Genomic DNA, 24,691 nt, shown 5'->3' with positions numbered 1-24,691 from the left:
GTCGGTCCGAGGGGGGGTGTCAGGATTCCATCCCGTTTAGGTTTAGCGTCCCGACTTAGTCAGCCTATATATAGTTGGCCCCTGAGCCATCCTAATTGGACACTTGGCGCTTCCCGATTCTCTCAGAGCACTCTAGGAAAGTTGATCAGATACAATGCGGTAGGATATAGCATTTCATCATCACCACTGATATGATTTGATTTTTTTCCTTCTCTTCGATTCAGACACTGGACCTTAAGAAAGAGAAATCGCATCCATAAACCAGTTTTGAGAGTTCATGCAACAGACAGGAAACTCCGTATATAACTGGATCAACTTGTGACGGCGTCACATAGAAGCTAAGCAGACGCACAAAGTCTGATCACATGGCATACTATGACATTTTAGGTGTAGGTCCTCCGTCATAGAGACTTTCGAGTATCCTGTATTCCTTGGCGTCCTTACTCATTGAACAAATTGCAATAGTTTTAGAGCAAGAAGAGGAAGCAAGTTGGACTCTCCGAACACTATGGTACTTGGATGGTAAGGTAAGGTAGTCTATTTGTTATCGCATAGCACCGTAACAACGCAGTTATGATGATAAATTTCAGACGCAAAGTGTATCTCTTGGGCATCCTTAAAGAGAAAAATGCGACATTCACCAACCTAGATCAAGTGAAGTCTCAGCAGCTTTGGCCACTCGATTTGGTGGATTTGCTGGTCATTAATTTCTTTAGGACTCTATACTCTGTAAGGTAATTACCTCGAAGTACCAAGCTGTACTTACCGGGAGCTTAGGTAAAGGAGAGGCACCGGGCGCCATGTGTCTGGTCCGCTAGGTGGTGTCAAGTGACCAGCCATGATTTTCACTGGAATCAACCTGATTGGCTACCTTTCCTGCTGCCCACTCAGCCGTCCGTATGGAAGTGACGGAGTTGGTACAATATCGAGCCGCCGCATACTTCCGTTGTCCAGGATCTAGATCTCTACTTCACCATATCAGCCAGGATTCAGACCACCTGCTGACTTGACAGGGACTAGAACTGACAGGTACCATACATAGATAGCTTGACTGACCTACCTCAAGGCAATCAAGCCCCGGTTCACGGTGAAATGATCTGCTCGTCAAGTGACCGAAAACTTCTCGAAGTTGGGAATTAGCCTACAAGCCATAGCTGAAGCTTGATGAGCTGCGCCCACCCTTCTGTTGGTCTCGGAGCACGACTGTGGCATGCGTTGCCTATTTATATGCGGCAAAGATAGGTACTTGTCAAGATCAGATATTATTCCGAAGCAATGGGCCAAGACCGATGTGGTTTTACCGTTTTTTCGGCATCTCATGACATGGATCTGCACAATCGGCAGCTGGCACCGAAATGCCACCCACTGTGATAATCCATCCCTGGGCATCACAGCAGCTCTTGGGCACTCCCTTATGACATGGAATTTGTAGACTGAAGCAGGCATGATGGACTGCATCTCTTGTGATGAAGAAGTGAGGAAGGCAAGAGCCCATGATTAACCTGGACGAAATGACAGCAGCATCTATAAGCATTCTCCGCGGGAATTTAGGACTTTGCTAACTCTTTTGAAACATGAGAATGCAAAAGACGCTCATTTTTTCTCATGAATGTCTCTAAGCCTGGATTGGATTTGTGAAGGGACTGGTGATGCTCTTGATGCTGTCCTAGTACGGTTCTGGATTCTATGGCGGGTTTGGATTATAAATGTGGTATTCTGGCCAGAGATTATCAAATTGCTTGAATTCTCATGCTTGGGTTCCGTTAATTTATCCCTATGGAATACTGATAGTTTTCGCTTAGGTGACCTGCTTCGGCTCAAGTATTATACTCCTCATCTCACGTTTCTACGCTCAACATGGTGGACATCACGATGTTTGGTCCGGGCACCGCTTGATATCAACAGGCAGGAAATCAGTTCGCCGCAGTCTTGGTCTTAAAAATGTAGGACAAACGGTAGGCAAGCATTAAGGAGAATACATCTGGTTGAAGGGGATTTGCATACTTGTAATCAACATATAAATGAGCAGTGCACCGAGTATTGTGGTATGAGTACATGAATTGCAGAGTACCGTAGGTACCTACCCACCTGTACCTGTCCCTAAATACTATAAAATGATAGATCCCTTGTCGGTGCCCGGTCATGTATGTTTCTAATTTCCTATTCCATGGTACCAGGGACCCCATTCCAGCCTTGAAACGGCCTGTGGGTACTGCGAAGGTCATGTAAGTACTAGTGCCTTACCTAGGTATCTTGTGCAGTCAGCAGATCATGGTGTGTTGGGTCAATTTTCCGATTTCCTTCTCAGGTGACCGAAGCTTGCATGGCCCTAGCTTACCTGGGTACTACTAGTAGGAGAGATCCCGTGAGTATGGATACCTAGTGAGTGCATTTCATGATCTCTGGTTGCTATGAATTGATACTATGAATTCCACATTAAGAATGCTTTATGTCTCTAGGAGTCCGCAGAATTGCGAACAGTGTGTGAAAAGTGGATGAATAGTCAGTCCTCATGTACCATGCCATGCTCGACTGCTGCATCGCTTCCTTGGAGTAGCCTATCTGAGTACCTGCCTCTATTTCAGGGTCTAATATACTAGCGATCCCTCTGACTGCGGATGTATACAATATACATAGTATCCTTTCATCATTTTTGGTGATAAATTTGACTGAGTTAATCAACTCGCAAAGGAAAGAGGAAGGAGAGATAGCTAGTTATATGAATGATGGTGTTAATTAATGTACTAGTACCTGATACCGAACAGCTACCTGCCCTACCCTTCGGTTATGTACACAATTCTATTGGTAATGATGGTCATTGCTATAAGGACAAATGTAGTTCAGCAAAGATACCTACCTACCGACCTCACCTAGTACTTTAGAGCACTCCGGGTTGCTGTCCCCAATCACCTCTCTGGTCTCTACTCCAAAAGTTCAAGAGATAATTTGATCAGGGAGAAATGATGTCACGGTGGGGCTGAAACAATTTACTTGGGAGTTAGGACCGTGGATATGCCAGAAATCAGAATAGGTATGTCCAGGGATTCAAGGACTCTCAAAAAGGCTGTCTTCACCATCGCCCTAGTCTACCTCGCGATTGCAAGTTGTGGGGTCATCCTAATCCTCACATCAAGCTATATCCTGGCCCAAGAGTCGCCACAGACGATGCCTAATCACTCTCGAATCTCGACGTAACTGCTACTATCGAGCAGTTTGCCTCTCTAACAATCCGCCCCAGACGGGACCTTGATACCAACGTGTAATTAAGGGAACTGACGTGGGCCTTAGACAAGAGTGACCGTCGGGCCTCTGCACAAACAGCTTTTTTAGCGAGCATAAGTGGACCAAGAAGCTCACCTATGAGAGTTGAAGTTTGGTACCTTACTATTTCAGATGCCCTACGTTCAGGAGCTGAGCTTTTATGATACCATCCATTGTGTACCTATCTCCAGAGTACCTGGGTAAGTAGGTAGTCAGGTTCAGCATGTGCCAGTGACTAGCCAAGTCAACTATCGTGATAGGTATGTATTATGCTCAATGCCATGCATGAAATGTCGTTGAGAGAGGACTTTTTAAAGTTTCAGAGGGGAGGTGAGTTGAACAGTTGACAGATTGCATTGGACGACTGGGCTGCATTGTTGACCTGTGCTTCAGCTCACTGCTCCAATGATATAAAGAGTACAGGGTGCTAGAGCACCTAGTAGACCTCATAGGCGATCTTGGCTTGTGCTTATTGGTAACTTGGTAAACACGAATAACTCGATCCACTTGGAAGATAGGAGCCTCGGAGACAAATATCAAATTATGTTGTTGTTGGATGCACCGTGGGCGACTTTGTTGTACTACCGTGCTCTTCTGATGTTGAGTTGACCTCAGATCTTGTATCTGTTCGTGCGGGCATGGCCTCTATTCTGAGCGACCGAAGGCTCTCTTGTCCCTGTAGGAAAGTACCTACAGGTACCTATCTATGCTGGCTTGATCTCCAATGAGACAACTGCGGTGTCCGTTATTCCTCTGTCCACACACTCGTCTCCCCATGTTAGAAAACTTAGATTGTTTTACATTGACCCCTCTAAGATGCCATGAACATAACGACAGATCCCTACCATCGCTTCCATGCATTCCATGCTCTGCAGTCCCGTCGACAAGCCAGCATCGCCATCAGGATAAACGTGGTACCAACAAGGACATCAAAAGGACCAACAGTCTCATAGATGAAGCCATGACGCGAAAGTCGGAAGAGAAATAATAGGAGACTCCCCAATAAATCGAAGATGGATCTATACAAAAACTGGTGTCCCTGGCGCCAAATGACTGCCTCCCTGCACCAGCAAATCGCGTTCAAGGGCATAAACCGAGGTGATACACCATCTTCCAGACATACACGTGGAGAGAGAAGAACTAATAAGACAGATAATGGAAAAAAAATTTAAGCTGGATGGCGGAGCCGCAAAAAAAGACTCCAATTTCCCACAAGCAAGCGAGTATGATTAGCTCCAGCTATGCTTTAGGAGGGTTTAGAAAGGGGGAGGGATCATGCCCTGAGCCTCGATCTTCTCCTGCTGCTCCATCAATTCCTCGCCAGCGATCTCGAGGGACACAGCAAGACCAAGCTTGGCCGATTGCTACAACGCGATACGAATCAGTAACCATCTGATTCCTCATACCCACAAAGGTTGTATAAAGACAGAGAACTCACCTTAGCCTGGTCAATTTCGCCAGCAAAAGTAAGAGAAATGGGCATGGCTATCCGCTTCTCCAGCAAGCAGCTAACTTTACCAGCGCTGTCGACCTGGGCACGGAATGTCGAAGCCCGGAAGTCGTACTTGGCTCCAATAGAGGTGGTACCGTCTCTGCTAGGGCCGCCCATCAAAGCAGCTGCTGCATTAGGAGCAAACTGAAGGTTCATGTCAACACCAGCCTCAACACGCTCGGAGAGTTTTCTCCAATAGGAGGCAGTGAAAACGCCCTGAGCCTGCAGCTGAGCACTGGCAATCCAGTCGTTGGCCTTGTATCTGGCACAGTAAGAAAGGGCAGTCTCGGGGCGGGTGTTCATAGCTTGACGCTGCCAGATCGCTTCGAATCCAAGGGCAAGGCTGGGAGTGATGGACTGAAGATAGCTTCCAACAAAGATTCCAGTGAGGCCACCGTCCAGACAGGATGGGTTGAAGGCCTTAATAGATGCGGAGAAGTCATCACCGGTATAGTCGTTATCGATCTGCAGGAGACCCTGGCTAGCACCGGCCATGATCTGAGTGTTGGTCTTGGTGACCAACTTGGAATTCCATCGGTAGTTGCAAACAGCGGCGAGAGCGCCATCGCTTCCGAAGTTACCTTGCATGAAAACCTGACGAGACGCATTTTTAGTAACTGGGTTTGATAAAATTGAAGGAGCCCATTTTGTCGATTAAGTGATGATGCATACCTTAGGGGTTCCGTACATGGCCGAGAAGGCATATGGAGGCAGGTTGCCAGACCCGCCCATGGAGAACGCATGCGAGACACGGAACAGGGGAGACATGCCGAAAACCTTTGTCAAGTCTGCACGGAGACCACTGAACATAAAGTTAGACAGCAGGACCTCCTTCTGCACTTCCCTGGCAATGTTATCCACAGTTCCTGGGTTGGACAGGCCGAGGGCCGCCCTTCGCTCGGAGAAAGAGGTGTATGCATCTTTGAGGGCAACGGCAGCAGAATTCTCCACAAGGAAAGAAGGAAGAGCTAAAAAGTCGGCCATTGTGATTGTCTGTGTAGAAGTGTATCGGCGTGATAAGAGGATGCTCAGGTAATGAGGTTGACCGTCACGCGGACTCGAGGGAAGTCTTTCCTTCTCGCTGTCGAGGAGACGAGGAAAGACGAGATCTGAGACGCCCCGAGGTTGCACTTAGAACGCGATGAAGGCAACTTCGCTAGTAGCTGCCGAGTAATTGAAATAATGGCAGGCTGCGTCTAACCAGCTCTAGAGGATTGAGACGGTAGGAGGAAGGATAGCAGCGCAACAATTATTGATTGCTCTTCCCAAGCAGCCTCTGACGGGGAAAAAAAGCGACATTTGCTTTTCCGCCCCGGCTTGCGTCTTTGGCACGTGCAGAGTCCCGAAGTCACAGGACTCGACACTAAGCCGCTTCGGGCTTAATTGGGAATGGGACATTGAGGCTTGAGCTGGCTGTGATGATGATACAATTGCAGATGGTAGATGAATGATCACTGTTGGCTAAGGTAGCCTCTGTTATTGACAAAAGACTGTCTTCTTATATTTAGCTTGCGAGAAAGATTTAAAAAGTTCTATGCAAAGTTTTTAAGAAACACTGTGAGATTCATCAAGTCAATTTCTCAGCACTGTGCCCCTCAAGGTACACTGACTACATCACCAAAGCCAGCGTTGGGCTATATTGGACGCCAGTCATAGGCACAATTCGCTATCGCCGACAAGACCTCTTTTACTGGAGCTAGCAGGTGCCTATTGCAATCCATTTTCTTTTCTTTCTTTTTTGATTTGGTTTTTCTCCCTTTCTCTTTTGCTTTTCTGTTTTACCTTTTTCTTTGCCTTTTCCTCATCATTCATCAGAAGCTCTCAACACCGGAAGCTCCTTGGGAGTTGTTAGCCTTGGTGAATTTCTATTGTCTGAACGATACTCTCCTCGGCCGCAACTTTCTTTTTGAGAAATCTTTCTTTGGGATATTTTTTCAGTCAGACCTCAGTGGCTGAGATCATTCTTTAACATGGATACACTACTGTAAGGATTGTTTTTATCACCTCATATCTCCAACATATTGAATATTCCGGGCCGCCACAAGAGTCCGGTTCAAGCTTGGTCAAGAAACAAATCATATCCCCTTTCTTTGGAGCATACCTTTGTTTTTGCTGTATAAGTCTGTTCAAATCTAACATGGTTCAGAACGGCTGAAATCGTGGCCAATTCCCCTCGGTTTCGAAGGAAATCATCGACATTCGTTGATGCAATTCACGATTTGCCTGAAAAGGCCGATTTGGCACCAGCTCAGCTGTATAGCACGGAGTCTGGCCGACTCTTCCATTCTGGGAGGATTGTGATTATCACTGTAGGCTTACCAGCGAGGGGCAAGACGTTCGTTCCACCATCTTGACGAGAATCGAGCTAGTCATATGACTGACTCTTCCTGTTGTATTTCAGACATATTTCTGTAGCATTGGCGCGCTACCTCCGTTGGTTGGTATTCTTGTCGAATCGGTCATTTTGTCTTCGCTAAGGGTATTGCAGGCTAGGTGTGAAAACCAGGATCTTCCACCTTGGAGATTACAGACGAGCCACGATTCCTGTTGGTCAAGACATCCCAGATGACTACTTTTTTGTCAATGGTAAGTGACTCAACCTTGTCTACCAATTTCGTTTTCTGGTCTTGTTGCTACAGAGCACGTTCTCAACTGCACTCGCACCGGCCGATGGTTATGTCCTTGACACCGTTTCGTCCGGCTAATTGGATACAGCATCTGCATCATCTGTTCTATTGAGGCAAAAGATCATGAAAAGGTGTCGGGAGGACATATACCAGTACTTGAATTTCGAGAATGGCCAAATTGCGATTTATGATGCTGTCAATCCTTTAGCTTCCGGCCGGCGATCGCTTGCGAAGGAGTTTGCCAAACAGGATATTGAGGTATGAAGTATCAAGATACCTCTCTCATAATACAATTTGTGTGTATTGGATTGTTCTAACATATACATGCAGACGCTTTTCATCGAATCATGGTGCGATGACGAGCGCATCATTGAGGAAAATGTTCGCAGAGTCAAGATCTCATCCCCAGACGTAAGTAGGTCCTTCCTAGCTTGTGTCCCATCAGGATGACTTAAATCTTCCAGTATGTTGGCTGGTCATCAGAAGATGCAGTGAAGCACTACTTGACCCGGATATCTGCCAGAATTCCTCAATTTCAAACCATGGAGGAGAAAGACCTAAATTATATCAAGGTATCATTGGCGGAAAATTATGCCAGCTTCAATACTAATTGAAGTCCAGATGATCAACGCGGGAGAAAGACTAATTGTCAACAATAAAAGTTTCGGTTATCTTTCTAACCGAATTGTGTTCTATCTCCTCAACCTTCACATCAAGTCCAGGCATACGTACTTTGCACGAGTAAGTCGGGTTCTGGGTGAATGGACTCTCAGGCATTAATCCTTCATTAGGCCGGTGTTTCACTGGAGGCGGATTCCTATAAGGCTGATGCCTCCCTGTCCGAGCAGGGAGAGGACTACGCAAAGAAAATGACTGAACGTCTCCTGCAGCATCGAGAATCTGAAAGACAAGCCATGATTGATCAAGGAGAGCCGGATTATGAACTCAAACCACTGAGAGTTTGGACATCCACGAGACGCAGGACGGTTGAGACAGCGAAATACTTATATGAAAAGGGGTACAAAGTCCGGCAACGCTCACAAATGAGCCAACTGAACCCTGGTGTTTGCGAGAAGATGTCTGAGAGAAGAATTCGGGAAGAGTATCCGGACGAGGTGGCTAAACATGAGCTCGATCCTTACCACCATCGGTACCCTCGAGCTGAGGTACGCTTCATTCCAGCTTCAAGTCTGACGATGACCTCCGAGCTTACAACTATGACAGTCCTACCATGACCTTGCTGTGCGGCTCGAACCAATCATTTTGGAACTTGAGCGGGAGCAGAACGATCTTCTCATCATAGCACATGAAAGCGTGCTAAGAGTCCTCTATGGTTACCTCATGGCGTGCAATGCTGCTGATATTCCGTTCTTGGAGTTTCCACGTGACGAAATCATCGAAGTAAGGATACATTAACACCTCAAACCTAACGAGCACCCGACTAAACACTTCGTGCAGATTATCCCGGAAAGCTACCAAAACGAGGCGCGCAGAATACATATCCCTAATTTGCCTAAAGAAATTATACCTGGCTCTCCGCAAGATATCAAAATTCCGGTACCCCCCAGTGGGGTCTCTTCTCCCTTGGTTGGAGGAATAGGCAGCCCCAAGGATGGATTTTCAACCCCACAAAGCGGCCTTCGAACTCCTCGTGAGCCTGAGAGGATATCGCAGCAGCACGTGGACGATGTTGTCTGATCGTATGTTTCGCCTTCGACTCAGTGCTGCGTGGTGTACAGTTGACCTTAGATCATGTTGAGTGCATGAAAACAATGATTCTGATAGAGCTCATATAGACTTCCAGGCGGATCTATCCTCCGTGAAGTGTTGAGACGAATACAATATTGTCCCCTGATTGGAGCTCGTATTTCTCCTCGCCTTCCAGTTCCCAATCGGCATCGTTGATAAGGACGAGGATACCAGGTCGTCTATCACTTGCTATCAACCCTGTCACTGATTCATTGGGGTTCCATTGGCGACATACACATTGTCTTCCATTATAAATAGTTCTTTCCTTTGATCCTTCATAACATTGTCGACCAGATATCGTAATAAATAAGCGATGGTTGGCCGGCCGCCGTCATCCACTTGAGCAGGTAGCGTGACATTATGTTTTCGCTCATTGGAGAAGAGAATTTCTAGACCACCACTATATGAATTGGAGTCAGCAGGTATTGAGATGAAAGCAATGCATTCAAGGTTGGTCTAACGTGAACTCAACAGTAATGGTGATGTTACTGGCATCACCTTTCACGGTAGAAGAATCGGCCATGGCAACTTCAGAATGGGCACACAGCGGGGAGAATGTGATTCTCAGATATTAATTCAGGAATAGTCGAGGAGTCGCCTTGAGCGAAGACATATGAGTGTTGATATAAATAGGAAGAAATGCAAACGAAGAGGGGCTGCTCTGCAAACTGCGATGGCCGCGCTTATCGATAAGCTTAAATTCTGGGCACAAAAAGTGGTCATAAATCCCACTCTCTATCTCGGCGATTGGAAGCATAGCACCTTTCTGTCCGTGTCCATAGCTGGACCTTGTCGCTGCGCTTCAATACCGACATAGGGTCATTAATTGACGATCATTGACAGGCGCATCCATGGTGTCAATCACGACGGAATACATCAGTGTTGGGGGGAACAGGCATCCGGCCGCCGCAGACTGGGACGTGCAGTCAGGCGTGCTCGCCTTTGGTGCAGATAACAATGTGGCCTTATGGGATCCGAGGGTATGAACTCTCTCAGTGGCTCAATTGGTCTCGTCACAACTGGACTAATACTGCTGTTACCTGTCTAGGATACCTCTCAGCGCGGGGTTTATGCGCTCCTCGTTGGCCATACCGACAAAGTCAGTGCGGTCAGATTCTACACATGTCCCGCCACGGGTACGAAGCTGCTTCTTACCGGCTCTATCGACCAAACGATTCGGATATGGCGAGCTGATTCGGTCAAAACCCCCAAATTCACCCATGCACATACCCTTACAGGTCATACTGGCTCAGTAAATACGATTGCCGCTGCCGATGGCATTGATATCATCGCATCCGGAGCTGCAGATGGTAGCGTCAAGATCTGGAAGATCAGCACCCAGGAAACCGCAATAAAGGCGGATCTAGTTCAGGATCTTACAATGAAACCTCGATTTTTCCCGCTGGCATTATCATTGAAGCCGCTGTCAACAGACTCGAAAGACAAACCCGTTGTATTGGCAGTCGCCGGTACAATGAATAATGTTCAGATTCATGTCTCTGAGAACATATTCGCCGGTGCAAGCTTTAGACTATCTGCAACTCTTTCAGGCCATGAGGCATGGGTACGTTCCCTCTCCTTCACTGAGGACAAACAAAGCAAGTCAGGGGACCTGTTACTTGCCTCAGCCAGTCAAGACAAATATATCCGCTTGTGGAGGCTTCAACGAGGAGAGGCCACCAAGTCTGCACTAGCAGATGATGCAGATGCTATGCTTGGTGGACTTGAGACGACTCTATCCAATAAAGCTCATCAATTCGAAGCAGCCGGGTCCACATATTCGGTCACTTTCGAAGCTCTTCTGTTTGGGAATGAGGATTGGATCTACACAACAATTTGGAATCCAAGCACGGAACGCCAACAGCTTCTTTCTGCTTCTGCAGACAATACTTTGACAATCTGGGAGCAGGATCCAGTGTCCGGAGTATGGCTCTCAGCAGAGAGGATGGGAGAAATTAGCGTCCAAAAGGGATCTACAACAGCCACAGGAAGCACTGGCGGGTTCTGGATTGGTCTTTGGTCTCCGGACGGAAAGCAAGTCGTGAGTCTGGGCCGAACAGGCAGCTGGAGGGCATGGAGGTATGATGCCGATTCCGATATGTGGCTGCAGGCACTGGGGATTACGGGCCATGTGAAGTCCGTGAACGGTGTGCAGTGGGAACAAACCGGAGGGTATTTACTTTCCACCAGCGCAGACCAGACTACTCGCCTGCATGCAGAGTGGTCGCGTGAGGGGCTGAAATCGTGGCATGAGTTCTCAAGACCACAGATTCATGGTTACGATCTGAATTGCATTGATACCTTGGGACCCGCGCGCTTTGTCTCGGGCGCTGACGAAAAGCTTCTGCGAGTTTTCAACGAACCGAAACCCATCGCCCAACTTCTGGAGAAGCTGGCAGGATTTAAACCAGCAACGGACGACGAGCTTCCAGACACAGCACAGATTCCAGTTCTTGGCTTGTCTAACCAGTCCGTGGGCGATGAAATCTCAATGGAGGTAGACGAAGAGAGTGCTGCGGGGGCGCGGCAAGTTCAAGCAAACCAGGCAATGATATCGAACCTGTGCCATCCACCGCTGGAAGACCAGCTGGCTCGCTATACACTATGGCCCGAGCATGAGAAGCTCTATGGTCATGGCTACGAGATATCGGCAGTGGCCGTGAATCATGATCGCACCCTTGTTGCCACTGCTTGTAAAGCAAGCTCAGTAGACCATGCGGTGATACGGCTGTACGAGACTTCTGATTGGCGTGAAATTCGACCTTCACTAAAAGCGCATTCTTTGACTATCACAAGTCTGTGTTTTTCGAGCGATGGCCAATACCTTCTCAGCGTTGGGCGAGATCGCCAGTGGGCTGTCTTCCGACGAAGTGGGCAAGACCCTTCTTCGTTCGCGCTTCTGACATCGAACCCCAAGGGCCATTCTAGAATGATTCTAGATGCGGCATGGGCCCCCCAGACGGCAAAAACTGTCTTCGCGACCGCTGGCCGAGACAAATCAGTAAAACTATGGGAGAAGGTCGAGGAGTCGTTCGCATGCAAGACGACTGTCTCTCTAGAAAATTCAGTCACAGCTGTTTCGATTTTTCCAAGTGTACTTGAAGCTTCCTTCTTCCTCGCAACGGGCGAAGAAAATGGAAAATTATCAATCTACCAGGTGACGGTTGACAGTCTCGAAGCGAGACATGTTGCTACTGTTGATAGATTGGTATCCCCCTCTAGAGCGATTACCCAATTAACATGGCGGCCGTTGCATCGGAAGGATGTTGGAGATACTGAGGGTCGATTTGAGCTTGCTGTAGCAAGCGAGGATTCCTCGGTGCGTGTATATGCTATTTCTAACATGCTTTCGTGAAATGCCATGTATATACACAACGAAAGAAGCGCAAAAATGCAATCATGAGATCATGTTATGGGTGTTGAATAGCTCTAGAATGTTGAATGATGCCCGACCTTTATTGTCCTTAATCCAAGCCGTAAACCGCCGCCATGCTATCGTGGTTGAACAGAATGTTTTGTTGAAGCAAAAGTAGTATACCAGAAAATTGCACAACGAAGAAAATCAGACGCTCAGGATGGAGGGAGAATCTGATCAGGTTCGCTTCTCCAGCCCATATCCTCCAATTCCGTCCAGTGACCCGTAGGTCTTGCTCTGGCTAGATTGCCCGTTTCTCGGTCCTCTGGCCGCCAAGTCTTCCTTGAGCCACTTGAGCACAAGCTCACCGAGTTGGCTGTTCTCTGATGTCTCGGTGACCTCAGTCTTGAATTTTCCGATGGGGCCCGATTGCCTGACGTTTCCGAGGTGCATGTGCACCAGATGGGTGGGCCACTGCGACAAATTATCCAGGATGTGCGTGGCATAGACAATCGTGCAGGGTCTTGTCTCTGTCTCCCGCTTGAGGAAGGAGAGGAAGTTACTCCGAGAAAGCAAGTCGAGGTCCACAGTGATTTCATCCAGAAGAAGCACCTGCCAAGGACGGAGCAGACCCATGGCCAGCTGCACACGGCGGCGCTCTCCATCCGACACAGCGTGCATACGCCAGCGGAGGTCAATATCGAGAATCTCAACCAGCTCATCCCTACGCTCGGGAAAAGCGTCTCCGCCCACAGATGCTAGGAGCGTGGGGACGTCGATGTCCGTTCGGACAATGCTGTTGAGAACCCACTCAACACCCAGGTAAGTCACACCTTCGAGGCCATGCTTAAAGGGGTCTCTGCCAGCAACAGAGATTGTGTCTGTCGGGGCCAAGCGCTTGCCTGCCAGCAAGCGCAGGAGAGTGGTCTTGCCCGCACCGTTTGCTACAAGGGTGTTAACAATCGGTCATAACTCATCTGGGCAGGAGGGGACCAAATCACCTCCAATGAGCAATGTCCGACTCCCTGCTGGTAGACTGAGAGTCACATTCGTCAAGCCTGAAGAACCACCCTGGAACTTGTAATTCAGACCATTCACATTGATTGATGGATCCGTATGATTGCTTGAGTCTGCCATGTCTAGACTAGAAGTAACTATGCCGGTGGTTAATACAGGGCATCCTGATGTGAAGAACACTTACTACTTCTAATTGGTAAGGGTTTCAGAAAACTATTCGCTTGTTAGTTCTGAGTCAGAGAGTGACCACAACAGATTGTACGACTTGATCTAGAAATGTGCTTATGACTCTGCGATTGCCACTAGTTCGCAAGGTAGCATTGGGGTGAGGACGAGGTCTGTCATGTGATCTTCTACTTACGCCATTCTGTCTGGAAATGAAGTTGGGTTGACTCGAGTAGTTGAGAATTTCTATAGGTTTCTTATATCCTTTGATCATCTGCCTTTTGAGTCTGAAAGAAGAACAATCATCGTTGAATAGATAAATAATGAATGGAAAGAGCAAAAAAAGCAAAAACATACAACAGCCGGGATTCGCTGGTGGTCACCCACCCAACTACTAACCGGCCGGCGTGTGGCTTAAGTACGGCTGAGCGGACGGGAAGCCCTGTTTTCCACACCCTGTGGTCGTATGTACTAGGACAAGTAAGACAAAATCTTATATAGTTGAGAAATGCACATCCTCTTGCATTATTGAATATTAACACTGGGTCGATTGACCATCGAAGAGGCCTAATCAGAGAGGCTCCTCAGCTTCACAAAGAGTTTCTCACAGTTGAACTATATTCGTACATATCAAGTACCTTTTTATGAGAAGCTGGCTCTTATGTTGAAGCGGAGACCGATGAGGTAATAATGTCCGGTTCGATATACTTGCGAGCAAACTTTTTTCCGTGCTTGATTGAGACTGCAACTTCCCCTTCTAAGGCTAAACAACTGCTTTGTACTTTGTAGCCCAAGGAAATGGATTCGTAATGACCAGAATCCTCCATGTGGCTCTCCCATGCTCAAGTTTCTCCGCTCTTTCTGGCGCATCAAACGCCCATTGACCATGGAGCCCCTCATTGCCGTCGTCGGTGCCACGGGCACTGGCAAATCTAAGGTGAGGGAGACAGAAAGAGAAGGATCATCGAGAAGGCCTTTTTGCTAACGACTGTAGATAGCTTGCAGTGGATCTAGCCTCCCGTTTCAACGGTGAAATCATAAATGGCGACGCTATGCAAATGTACCGTGGCCTGCCCATCATCACGAATCAGATACCGATCGAGGAACGGAACGGCATCCCACATCACTTGATCAGTTGTGTCGAATTGGAAGAAGAGCCCTGGCGTATAGGATATTTCAAAAGGGAATGCCTGCGACTTATAAAGGACATACACTCCCGAGGGAAGCTGCCCATCCTGGTCGGAGGAACGCACTACTACACGCAAACGGTACTCTTCAAGGATCAGCTGGTCGAGGAAAGCCTCTTTTCGGGCGATAGTGAGGACGCACATTTCAATGGTGAGCCTGAGCCTACGTCCGCAAAGTGGCCCATCCTTGATGCGCCGCCAGAGGTCGTCTTTCAGAAATTAAAAGAAGTCGATCCCGTTATGGCCAGTCGATGGCATCCTAACGACGTGCGGAAAATCCGACGATCCTTGGAGATTTACTTTCAGACCGGTAAGCCGGCTTCCGAGATTTACGCGGAGCAGAAGCGTGAGAAATATGCGACGGAGACAAATGGAAAGTCTTCCTCGGGTATAGGACAGCTTCGTTACCCGACAGTCATATTCTGGGTGCATTCAGAGAAGGAGACATTGAACTGCCGACTTGCCAAACGTGTAGATACTATGGTGGAGCAAGGGTTGATGGCAGAAGCCCAGAGAATGTGGGCTTATCTTCGGGAGAAAAAAAAGCAAGGCGTTACTGTCGATCAAACAAGAGGCGTCTGGGTCTCGATCGGGTTCAAGGAATTAGCACCTTACTTCGACGCCTTGGATAACGGTGCCCTGAGCGAAGTGGAGCTTGAAGCACTCAAACAGTCGTCTATCGAGTTGGTGAAAATCGCAACGCGTCAATATGCGACCTCCCAGATCAAATGGATACGGAACAAGCTTTGGAAGGCGCTCGCTGACGCTAGTGCGACAGATAATTTCTATCTTCTTGACAGTACAGTCGTTGAAGACTGGGAGAAGTGTGTTACTGAACCATCTGAGCTCCTGACTCAGGCGCTGATCAACGACGAACCCAGACCGGATCCTAAATCTATCTCTGACTTGGCAAGAGAAACATTGGGCGCACGGGAGGCTCAGTCGCAGACGCAGCGCAGCAATCTGATTCAGACTTTTACCTGTGAGGTCTGCAGTAGAACGATGGCCACTGAAGACCAGTGGAATATTCACCTGAATGGGCGTGCCCACAAGAGGGCAATCAAGAATGCAGCAAAAAAAGCAGAGCGCGAGGAATATTTGCGCAATCAGCAGACCTTAGGTGTTGGTCAGGATCGTGTCTGTCCGACTCCTACTGAGCAGCCTTCAACGCCGCAGTAGAAAGTAGACATGTTTGGGGCTCACGAAAACAAGCACATTGGCTGCTTTCCTCTGGCAGGAACAGCAACCCTCTTTCAATTTTCATTTCCACTATCCGTACTCTGAGAACTTATACATAATGGTCCGATTCGTACCGTGGCTGGAAACCAACCTTGCCCAACGTTTCAAGTTTCCTGTATCATGGCAGCTAAACATGGCGAGGACGAGGATGGCGTAAACTAGGCCACTCCCTCACCTTGCCAATACACTGGCATAGGTGAAATAGCGCCTCTCAGCTTGGTAGAAGATGGCGATGATTTTCACCTTCTCGCGTTGATCCCCGAGCATGCTGCAGTCGTGTTATACGATATGTCCGGCCTGGCAACATTCATCCATGAAATGCAACAGCGCGACAGGACTTCATGATTAGGATACATGCTTCGAAAGCCAGTACTGTGGTCAGGCTGCTCACGTTGAGTGCTTACCACGGGTATCAGGCAGCTCAAATATATTACTTCCATCATAGCCTGACCCCCAGCCGGGGAGCCCTGGCCAGACCGGCAGAGAGACTCGTGTATCTGCCGCGATTTGTTGCATTTCGAAACATTTGAAGTGCAGGGTTCCCCTAGTCAAACCGTTTGTAGGCGCCGACTCCACCTCATCATGAAGATGATCTCCAATCCAGAAACGACGTGGAAATGATGTCGCCTGTCCCAGTTTCCTCGATCTTGAACACCTCAATAAGCGAAGACTTCTCCAGCTTACGGATTCGCCACGTTCCTCCCTCCTTGACTGTGGATTTGAGCCCTTTGGACCCCTTAGCTGAAGGGACATAGAACGGGAATTTCAGAGAATATGCCGAGACTTACATTCGAGGAATGCAGCAGCGAAGTTGATGCAAATGTTGCCATCCCACGTTCCTCGTCCAACCTTCTTTACCTTGTTTGGTATACTGGCCGTTTCAAGCTCTTCCAAACGATGAACTATACCGTGATGGTCGCGAAAACCAACAATGATCTTGGGAACGCCAAGGAGGAACGACTGTGCCCAGAACTTTAGGAGCTTTCGCTCATACTTCATCATGTCACGGTCGTTCCTGATCTCTGCCGAAGTCTTCAGCTCTACCCAATTGATGGGATCTTCCTTGTGGTCGGGTTTGCAGTCCCACACTAGCACACCAGCATCAGCACAGGCTTCAATCCGACCCCTCAACAATCGCCATAAGCATGCATCTAGTGTGAGAAAAGCATACCAGCATCAACTTCGCCACCAATGATCAAACGGGAGTTCCCTATGCCTGTTCGAACAACAGAGCAGTATTGTGCTTTGTTGTTGACCACGAGGTCCTCGCGACTTTCGATCTCAGCCCGAGGCGTTGGATCCCATGGCTGCTGAAGCAAACATAAGGTTTCAAATTTGTAGCCTGAGCTTGCAATTTCAGCTTCTTGTCAAATCGGATCATGGAGCGCTAACAGTACCCCAGTATGCCATCAGCTGCTGGGAGGCCATCCCCGGAGGCATTCTTTGATTCTGCTGGATTTGTTTCTGCTGGTTTTTATAGACGTTGTTCTCCTCAATGAAACTGCTCCTCATCAGCATCGCAGGATTAGCGAAGACTTAGAAGGATATACAAACATGGTACCCTGCATCTTTACGGTTAGTATGTAAACCACGTATCAACGAGCTTGGACACCTCCTACCTGGAAACAAGTCGCATTCATTTCGAAACTAAGACTCAGATCAATAAGATGAAAGCATTGCATATAACCTGTCTACATACCCGTTGAGATTGTCAAACGGAGCAATCAGAATCTACAAGAAGGCGATTGTATCAGTAATATCCACTTTCCAGGCGAATGAGAGACTTGAGCGACTTACCTTCGTCATCATGCCTCTCCATGTGATGATGTCCGCTTCGCATCTCTTTCCAGTCTCCTTTTCCAGAGCTATAATGGTCTCTAGCAAAGCGTCTAGATGCTCATCGGCGGTATCATCTAGCTTCTGGAAAGTGTCGAAGCCACGGTTCAAATCCGCGGGGAGGCGCGGCGTATAGTAGTACCGCAGGGACGAATCCCCGAGGTGAAAATTATGTTCATCATCATATGAGAAGCAAGTGATCTCCTGTCTCCAGGTTATTTTCAAATTGTTGTCTTGTATGGACACGGACAAGGACTTACCCTTGGACGTCGGATTGTGGTATTGGCGCCATAGAAGCGGCCAATTGGCTGGATGTCGAATGCACCTCTATCCATAACTTCTTCGCTCGAGGTGTATCGGCCGTATATTGGGCCTATTGTGGAAGAAATCAAGTGATGCTTGAAGGCAAAGCTATTAGAAGCTCTGGCATCTATATAGGCTTGTTGCGACCAATACGGATTGTCAGGTCGAGCAAGAAGCCAGTGCATATGGTTTTCTAGGTGCACTGACAGATCCGCAAACGAGGAGCAACTACACCTCAATGGATCGATGCACAGTGAACTTGCTGGGTTTTGAATATGTTTCGTCGAAGCAACAAGGGGCCTGTATCCGGAGCAGCTCCGCAGTTCTGGAAGACACCAGGGAAGTTCCCCACCAAAAGTTCTCGACACTCGTTCATCCGCTCACAGCTGTCGCTGATCTTGTCATCCACCTGTGCTGGACTCCCTCTACATATTTACTTGTTCACAATAAATTGGAAATCTTAGTTTCGCTGAAAATCTATTTACATCCTCAACGCAACTCCTGTGACTTTGCGGTTCCCAGTGTCAGTCCACGGTCACTTGTGGACACATCCAAGATGACCTCACGCATCGACAAGACGATTGCTCGGCAACGCGAGAAGTAAGTTTGCCTCAAGCTTTGACATACGACGATTACTTCTCAAGTTTCAAGGTCTCAAGAAAGAAATAATTAATATGAACTTTTGGTTTTTATCTGCAGGATCGCCTCCGGTGCTTACTACGAAGCTCACCAACAACTCCGTGTCATCGCTGCGCGATACATAAAACAATCCAATTATGACGCCGCTGCTGAAATATTGGCTGGCGGTGCGACCGCTCTTCTGAGAGCTGGATCTCAGCAGGGTGCTTCTGCGAGTGGGGGAGACCTGGCTATAATGTTGATAGTCGAGGTGTACACCAAGGCGGGGTGGGAGATTACTGGAGCGAATGATGATGCGGAGAATCGAGCTCGAAAGAGTGAGTTTGATTCCAGCTCTTGTCTACTGAACATCACACACTATCTTTTTATGAACGGAAGGCTTTCTGAGGGAATCTACATGGAATCAGCGGCTAGCCGGTGGGCTAAAGATATTGGACTTTCTGAGATCTAATCGGCTAACGATGCTTCTCCATGATAGAGCGCTTAATCGAGCTTCTGCGCGAATTTCCGTCGGAAGAGCCCACGAGGAAGAGATTCATTCAGGAGATGATCGGCTGGAGCGGACGGTTCGGCCCCGTGGAGAGAGGAGATGCGGAGCTGCACCATGCAGCTGGATCGGTATACGCTGAAGGTTCGTTGGCCATGCGTGACCCTGAACTTACAACAACGCACTGACGATTCTGCCAGACAATGAGCCATATGACGCCGAGAAGCATCTCATCCTTGGGACCTCCGAATCTGCCGAGACTCTAGCGAAGCTCGAGTACGAGTGGTACACGAACGACGAGCCCCATACGGCGGCTATTTACGCATCGCGTGCAGTCTTTCCTTACTTGTTGGTTGGGAACCTCCGGAACGCCAACAAAGCCTTCCTCATCTTTACCTCACGGCTCTCTTCCTCAAATGTGTCCCTCGGCGTACAAGAAGTCAGCAGCGCCAGCTCCGATGTGCGAGTTTTCCCGTCTCTGCCTTTGCTGAACTTCATAAGCATGCTGCTTCTCGCTATTCAGCGAGGCAGCGCAGACCTTTTCAAGCAGTTGACTGCCCATTATGCATCACAGATCCAAGAAGTAGGGATCTGGGACGATGCTTTGTCACAGATAGGGGAGCAATACTTCGCGATCAAAGTTCCGAGACAAGGTAACCCACTTCTGGATATGATGGGCAGTATGCTGTTCGGAGGTCAAAACCAGAGCGGAAGTAGGAGGACACCCCAGGGGCGAAGTCATTCGAAGACCGTTGAGGCGCCGCCGGCCAGCATGGAGCTCGATTAGACGAACAAGGCCACGCTTTGTGCGTGATATGTGTATCTTGAACATACTATCCAAGTAGATACCAGATAGATAATCAAATGTTCATTATCCAGTGGTACTTGACTTGCCCCGGATGCTGCAAGCTGGCGTTAAGCACGTGAATCTACTTCTGGCTCGTACATCCAGTTGTCTTCTTCGAGCCCCGCTACCCTACTCCGGAGACTTTGATGGATGAGATTGAGGATCTCTGTCGATAATGAGTGCATTGATTAGAAACAGTATGATAGCAGAGAATCGCATAGGACCACGATGGACCCACTGTTCGCGTGCACTTACCGGCTGGTTCGTTGCTCATTTGTCTGTTTCGGTTCCGATACATCAATTCTGCTATGCTTGCCTCGATCTCTTCGACAGGCCAGTCGTGTCAGCTTCTTATTTCAGACCACCAATCGTTCTCAAGGCTGCGAACATACTTTCTTTCTCTCGCCCGCTGATCTCAGTTTGGCTAGCCAAATCGACAGCTGTAGCTCCTGTTGCTCCGCTAGTTCCACCCTCGTCCAAACCATCCATTCCGTCGCCATTTTCACTGGCAATGACATCCGGAAGAACAGGAATGTCAAGCTTGTAACCACCGTTCTTGTCTCTGACCACAATATCTCCGTTGTCCACGGGACCAGAACTCAAAGAGTGGTCCGTTGACTCGGAAGAGGACTGTAGCATGTGAGAGGAAAGACCCGAAACCCCATTGCTCCTGCCGCTTTGCATGGACCCAGGCGCAGCAGAGACCGGGCGTCTGCTGAGGTTATGGTGGAAGAGATTGCGTCTGATGGAGGTTGTGCCCATCCTGCCAGGCGATCCGCAGGAACAGGTCCTAGTAGATATAGAAAGCTCCTAGCAGGACTGATGGGCTGCGCACAAGCTAGGGAGAAACCGTGATGCTTGATGACTATTTTTTGTGCTAAGGATAGATGCTTGTAATGTAACGTGATTGAGCCAGATGCGGCTCTGAAATGAGTGTCAAGACAATTCAAGCTAGTCGAAGCTGTAAACAAGAGAATGAGCTGAAAGGAATAAGATGAAGTGCTGAGGCATAACAATAATAATAGGCGGCCAATGCTTGTGGCAGTGGAGATGAAAGGGCGGAATTGACCCGGAGTCCCAATTAAGCCAAATTAGGTCCATCCTGACGCGTCTCCAACCTTCGCGTCTTCCGAAAGCCAGATCACTGAACAGATAATCTGCGTGTTGTTCCACATCACAAGGAACCACTGGAACTCCTAATACAGCTCAGTATTCCTGCATTAAGCTCTTCACAATGGTGCAAGCGGAATCCTCAGCAAGTGCTTCTCGAAATAGCCTCAAGGCTGTTACTGCGGGAGCTCCCCCAGATTATGAACTACCCTGGTTTGTAAACAAGACCACGATGTTATACTTGACAATTTCTAATGGACGACTTTTTAGGGTGGAGAAGTATCGTCCTATCTTCCTTGATGACATCGTCGGCAATACAGAAACAATTGAGCGATTGAAGATTATAGCCAAAGATGGCAACATGCCCCATGTTATCATCTCGGGAATGCCTGGTATCGGAAAGACTACCTCAATTCTGTGCTTGGCGAGGCAACTACTAGGAGAGGCTTATAAGGAGGCGGTCTTGGAACTGAATGCTAGTGACGAACGAGGTATGTTGCTTTGAGTCAGCCCATTCAGATCCAGACTGACGATCTGCTCAGGTATCGACGTTGTCAGGAGTCGAATCAAAGGTTTCGCGCAGAAGAAGGTGACGCTCCCACCGGGCCGTCACAAGATTGTAATTCTTGATGAAGCGGATAGGTGCGATCTCTGGGAATTAACAATATGTACGAATAGTCGCTGACCGTTTACAGCATGACCCCTGGCGCGCAGCAGGCATTACGACGGACGATGGAAATCTATTCTTCTACAACACGGTTTGCTTTTGCTTGCAACCAGTCAAATAAGATCATTGAGCCCATTCAGTCTCGATGCGCTATCCTGCGCTACGCTCGATTGACAGACGCACAGGTGGTGAAACGATTGAAACAGATATGCGATGCTGAGAAGGTGGAACACACAGAAGATGGAATCGCTGCCTTAGTTTTCAGTGCGGAGGGAGATATGCGTCAGGCTATCAATAACCTGCAGAGCACATGGTCAGGTTTTGGTCTGGTCAGTGGAGATAATGTCTTTCGTGTGGTCGACAGCCCACATCCGATCAAGGTACAAGCTATGATCAAGGCATGCTGGGAAGGAAAGCTCGACGCTGCGCTAGAAACGCTGAACGAGTTATGGTATGCGCATGATTGCTTGCGATCCTTGCTTCTCTACCGATATACTAATAACTATACTTAGGGAACTGGGTTACTCATCTCATGATATCATCAGCACCATGTTCCGAGTCACAAAGACAATTCCGACTTTGTCAGAGCATTCAAAGCTGGAATTCATCAGGGAGATCGGTTTCACACATATGCGCATTCTCGACGGCGTGCAATCGCTCCTTCAACTGAGTGGCTGCGTATCCAAGCTTTGCAAAATCAACATGAAGCCCCAACTGTTTGAGCCTCCGAAGGCCTAGATATCCGCGAAAAGCATTTTCATAGGGCATGTACATGGTGTTACGGCGTTCCGATGACTGAGTGAAGTCTGAAATTGTTTCCTTAATGAAACGAGCTGAACAGGTGCATTCGGAATTATGTATCCACAAGAATTGACATATGGTATTTTCTTTTCGACAATTTGAATCCAATTTGATCTTCATATGTGTTCAATTAAGCACAGCGTGCTGAATACACTAGCAGTCCTCAACCCAGACTGATGGCTTACGAGTACGCCAGCTTATTGCGGATCGCTTCGAAGACTACGAGGCATGATGTAGCTCGGCCGGATACCAGCTCTACCCCAGAACCGGTGTAACCGGCATTTTGGCACCCTCAGGCGGCCTGTGGTTTCTCTTAAACTCATCGCACATTTGCTCAAACGTCACCCATTCCACACCCTCGTGTTTGTTGATATGCTCTATGATCCTATACTCTAGTTGGTCTGAGAACTCTCGCAGAGTCTTACGCAAGCAACAGACTTACCTCTCATGCATGAGAAGGACATGGGGCCTTCCTGAAACATCGGGGTGGATCGTCATCGGAAAGACAAAGCTGTCATACTCGCGGTAGAAATAGTCAAAATGGTCCTGGAACAGGTATCAGTTCAGCCCGCGTGAACAGCGACAACCTAGCCTGGCCTCGCTCACGGGTAAACGGACCTTCCAAATATCCTCGATGTCCCTCGGGTTCACCCATCCATGACTGTTAGGCGCACTCTTGATGAACATCATCGGCGGCAAGTCGTCGATGTACCAATTTCCCGGAATTTCGACCAGTCCGGTATCCTGGCCCCGGACCAGCGGCTTCATCCAGGTCTCCGCCTTCTGGCTATAGTCGATCTTGGTCCAAGTGTCCCCTGTCCGAAGCCAGTACATCTGGCAGTCATGATGGGACATGGAGTGGTCGTATTCAATCCCGTACGCAAGCAGGAGATCTGCCATCTCCTTGCTCGTCTCCCACCATGGCGCCACGATACCCCGGGGCGGTTTGCCGCAGAAGTCTGTCAGCATGCGGTACGTCTTGTCCAAAACGTCCTTTTGCTGCTCGGGTGTCATGTCACTGGGATTCTCATGGCTGTATCCGTGTAACCCGATCTCGTGTCCTGCGTCTCTCACTTGGGCGCATTCTTCAGGGAAGGTTTCCAAGGAGTGACCGGGGATGAACCATGTGGCTTTGATGTTATATTTCTCGAAGAGTTTCAAGAGACGTGGGGTTCCCACATGACCAGCCCAGAGACCTGCGAGGAGACTTGGTGAGAATCTATCTGTCTTGTTTGGGTGTACTCGCTGTATCTCACCTCGACTGATATCGTTCGAGCTGTCCTCACCACCGTAGGACCCCAACCAACCCGCAACAGCATCAATATCCACACCGTAGGCGACCAAGACACGCTTTTTGCCCATATTGCTGATTTTGACCACTGGATTTTGAAGAAAGAGTGTATGATGGAGACGGATTGACGAAGTTTGCTCGGGGTTATATATGGGGGAACCTGCTCCACCTGGTCCGCTATCAAGTCAGCCAAATTGGAGAAACATTTTGAACTAGATAAGACAAGATAAGGAAATCAATTTGTATCTCTGTATCTTCTGTATTTATCAGTCCACTGACCCTGGAATTACGATGTAACGTCCCTGATAGGAATTCGCTTGAAGGATTGATGAGACCTCTACCTTCGAGTGTGCAGAAGTATCATTGAGTACCATTACCTATATAGCCCTTGAAATGAGAAATCTTGGGCTGGTCATTTCATTTCCCCTCTTGATTCGGATATGCAGGCGCAGAGAGCCAAGGGTGGGGGTTGGCCTGGCTGTCAAAGGACACTCGGCAAGCGGTCCATGAGGGGAATAGTTGGAGAAGGGACCAGCACAACTCCAAAGTCCGAAAGTTATAGGAGCGAAAGCATCAGGTCCTGAGCAAGCTAAAGGATCCTGGAGGTCTTCTGAGTCT

General features: G+C 48.4%; 10 protein-coding genes across 10 annotated transcripts; 5 read left to right on the top strand and 5 right to left on the bottom strand.

Annotated features, from left to right (window-relative positions):
- Positions 1 to 4,517: 4,517 nt before the first annotated feature.
- tom40 (TOM complex pore protein TOM40) lies at positions 4,518 to 5,737 on the bottom strand (the record flags this gene model as incomplete). The annotated part of the gene is made up of 3 exons (XM_026759085.1): positions 4,518 to 4,625; positions 4,700 to 5,347; positions 5,426 to 5,737. 3 exons carry the CDS (start codon positions 5,735 to 5,737, stop codon positions 4,518 to 4,520), a joined length of 1,068 nt encoding a protein of 355 aa, XP_026611674.1.
- Positions 5,738 to 7,503: 1,766 nt separating this feature from the next.
- On the top strand, positions 7,504 to 9,078 carry CDV56_105196 (bifunctional fructose-2,6-bisphosphate 2-phosphatase/6-phosphofructo-2-kinase; the record flags this gene model as incomplete). The annotated part of the gene is made up of 7 exons (XM_026758815.1): positions 7,504 to 7,638; positions 7,711 to 7,791; positions 7,845 to 7,952; positions 8,002 to 8,121; positions 8,172 to 8,546; positions 8,605 to 8,781; positions 8,839 to 9,078. The coding sequence occupies 7 exons, from the start codon at positions 7,504 to 7,506 to the stop codon at positions 9,076 to 9,078; spliced, it is 1,236 nt and encodes a 411-aa protein (XP_026611673.1).
- Positions 9,079 to 9,980: 902 nt separating this feature from the next.
- On the top strand, positions 9,981 to 12,484 carry CDV56_104927 (Elongator subunit ELP2; the record flags this gene model as incomplete). The annotated part of the gene is made up of 2 exons (XM_026758546.1): positions 9,981 to 10,109; positions 10,178 to 12,484. The coding sequence occupies 2 exons, from the start codon at positions 9,981 to 9,983 to the stop codon at positions 12,482 to 12,484; spliced, it is 2,436 nt and encodes an 811-aa protein (XP_026611672.1).
- Positions 12,485 to 12,721: 237 nt separating this feature from the next.
- Positions 12,722 to 13,621, bottom strand: CDV56_104833 (putative ABC transporter; the record flags this gene model as incomplete). The annotated part of the gene is made up of 2 exons (XM_026758452.1): positions 12,722 to 13,428; positions 13,486 to 13,621. 2 exons carry the CDS (start codon positions 13,619 to 13,621, stop codon positions 12,722 to 12,724), a joined length of 843 nt encoding a protein of 280 aa, XP_026611671.1.
- Positions 13,622 to 14,504: 883 nt separating this feature from the next.
- On the top strand, positions 14,505 to 16,032 carry CDV56_104634 (tRNA dimethylallyltransferase; the record flags this gene model as incomplete). Its single annotated transcript, XM_026758253.1, has 2 exons — positions 14,505 to 14,603; positions 14,665 to 16,032. The coding sequence occupies 2 exons, from the start codon at positions 14,505 to 14,507 to the stop codon at positions 16,030 to 16,032; spliced, it is 1,467 nt and encodes a 488-aa protein (XP_026611670.1).
- Positions 16,033 to 16,672: 640 nt separating this feature from the next.
- Positions 16,673 to 18,263, bottom strand: RAI1 (DXO/RAI1 family decapping nuclease; the record flags this gene model as incomplete). The annotated part of the gene is made up of 8 exons (XM_026758061.1): positions 16,673 to 16,818; positions 16,881 to 17,180; positions 17,264 to 17,434; positions 17,490 to 17,583; positions 17,703 to 17,739; positions 17,792 to 17,823; positions 17,890 to 18,132; positions 18,189 to 18,263. The coding sequence occupies 8 exons, from the start codon at positions 18,261 to 18,263 to the stop codon at positions 16,673 to 16,675; spliced, it is 1,098 nt and encodes a 365-aa protein (XP_026611669.1).
- A 524-nt stretch (positions 18,264 to 18,787) lies between these two features.
- Positions 18,788 to 20,144, top strand: CDV56_104245 (protein GET4; the record flags this gene model as incomplete). Its single annotated transcript, XM_026757864.1, has 4 exons — positions 18,788 to 18,831; positions 18,931 to 19,187; positions 19,349 to 19,501; positions 19,558 to 20,144. 4 exons carry the CDS (start codon positions 18,788 to 18,790, stop codon positions 20,142 to 20,144), a joined length of 1,041 nt encoding a protein of 346 aa, XP_026611668.1.
- A 411-nt stretch (positions 20,145 to 20,555) lies between these two features.
- Positions 20,556 to 20,966, bottom strand: CDV56_104164 (uncharacterized protein; the record flags this gene model as incomplete). Its single annotated transcript, XM_026757783.1, has 1 exon — positions 20,556 to 20,966. One exon carries the CDS (start codon positions 20,964 to 20,966, stop codon positions 20,556 to 20,558), a length of 411 nt encoding a protein of 136 aa, XP_026611667.1.
- A 472-nt stretch (positions 20,967 to 21,438) lies between these two features.
- RFC4 (replication factor C subunit 4) lies at positions 21,439 to 22,719 on the top strand (the record flags this gene model as incomplete). The annotated part of the gene is made up of 5 exons (XM_026757606.1): positions 21,439 to 21,527; positions 21,585 to 21,805; positions 21,857 to 21,956; positions 22,010 to 22,432; positions 22,494 to 22,719. 5 exons carry the CDS (start codon positions 21,439 to 21,441, stop codon positions 22,717 to 22,719), a joined length of 1,059 nt encoding a protein of 352 aa, XP_026611666.1.
- A 318-nt stretch (positions 22,720 to 23,037) lies between these two features.
- CDV56_103845 (polysaccharide deacetylase family protein) lies at positions 23,038 to 24,144 on the bottom strand (the record flags this gene model as incomplete). Its single annotated transcript, XM_026757464.1, has 3 exons — positions 23,038 to 23,167; positions 23,225 to 23,328; positions 23,401 to 24,144. 3 exons carry the CDS (start codon positions 24,142 to 24,144, stop codon positions 23,038 to 23,040), a joined length of 978 nt encoding a protein of 325 aa, XP_026611665.1.
- Between the last annotated feature and the right edge of the window lie 547 nt (positions 24,145 to 24,691).

The sequence above is a fragment of the Aspergillus thermomutatus genome, assembly GCF_002237265.1.
Source record: "Aspergillus thermomutatus strain HMR AF 39 chromosome Unknown NODE_213, whole genome shotgun sequence".
In the NCBI taxonomy this organism is placed as follows: domain Eukaryota; kingdom Fungi; phylum Ascomycota; class Eurotiomycetes; order Eurotiales; family Aspergillaceae; genus Aspergillus; species Aspergillus thermomutatus.
Note: the sequence above shows the minus strand (reverse complement) of the source record. Positions and strands in the feature narration are given on the sequence as shown.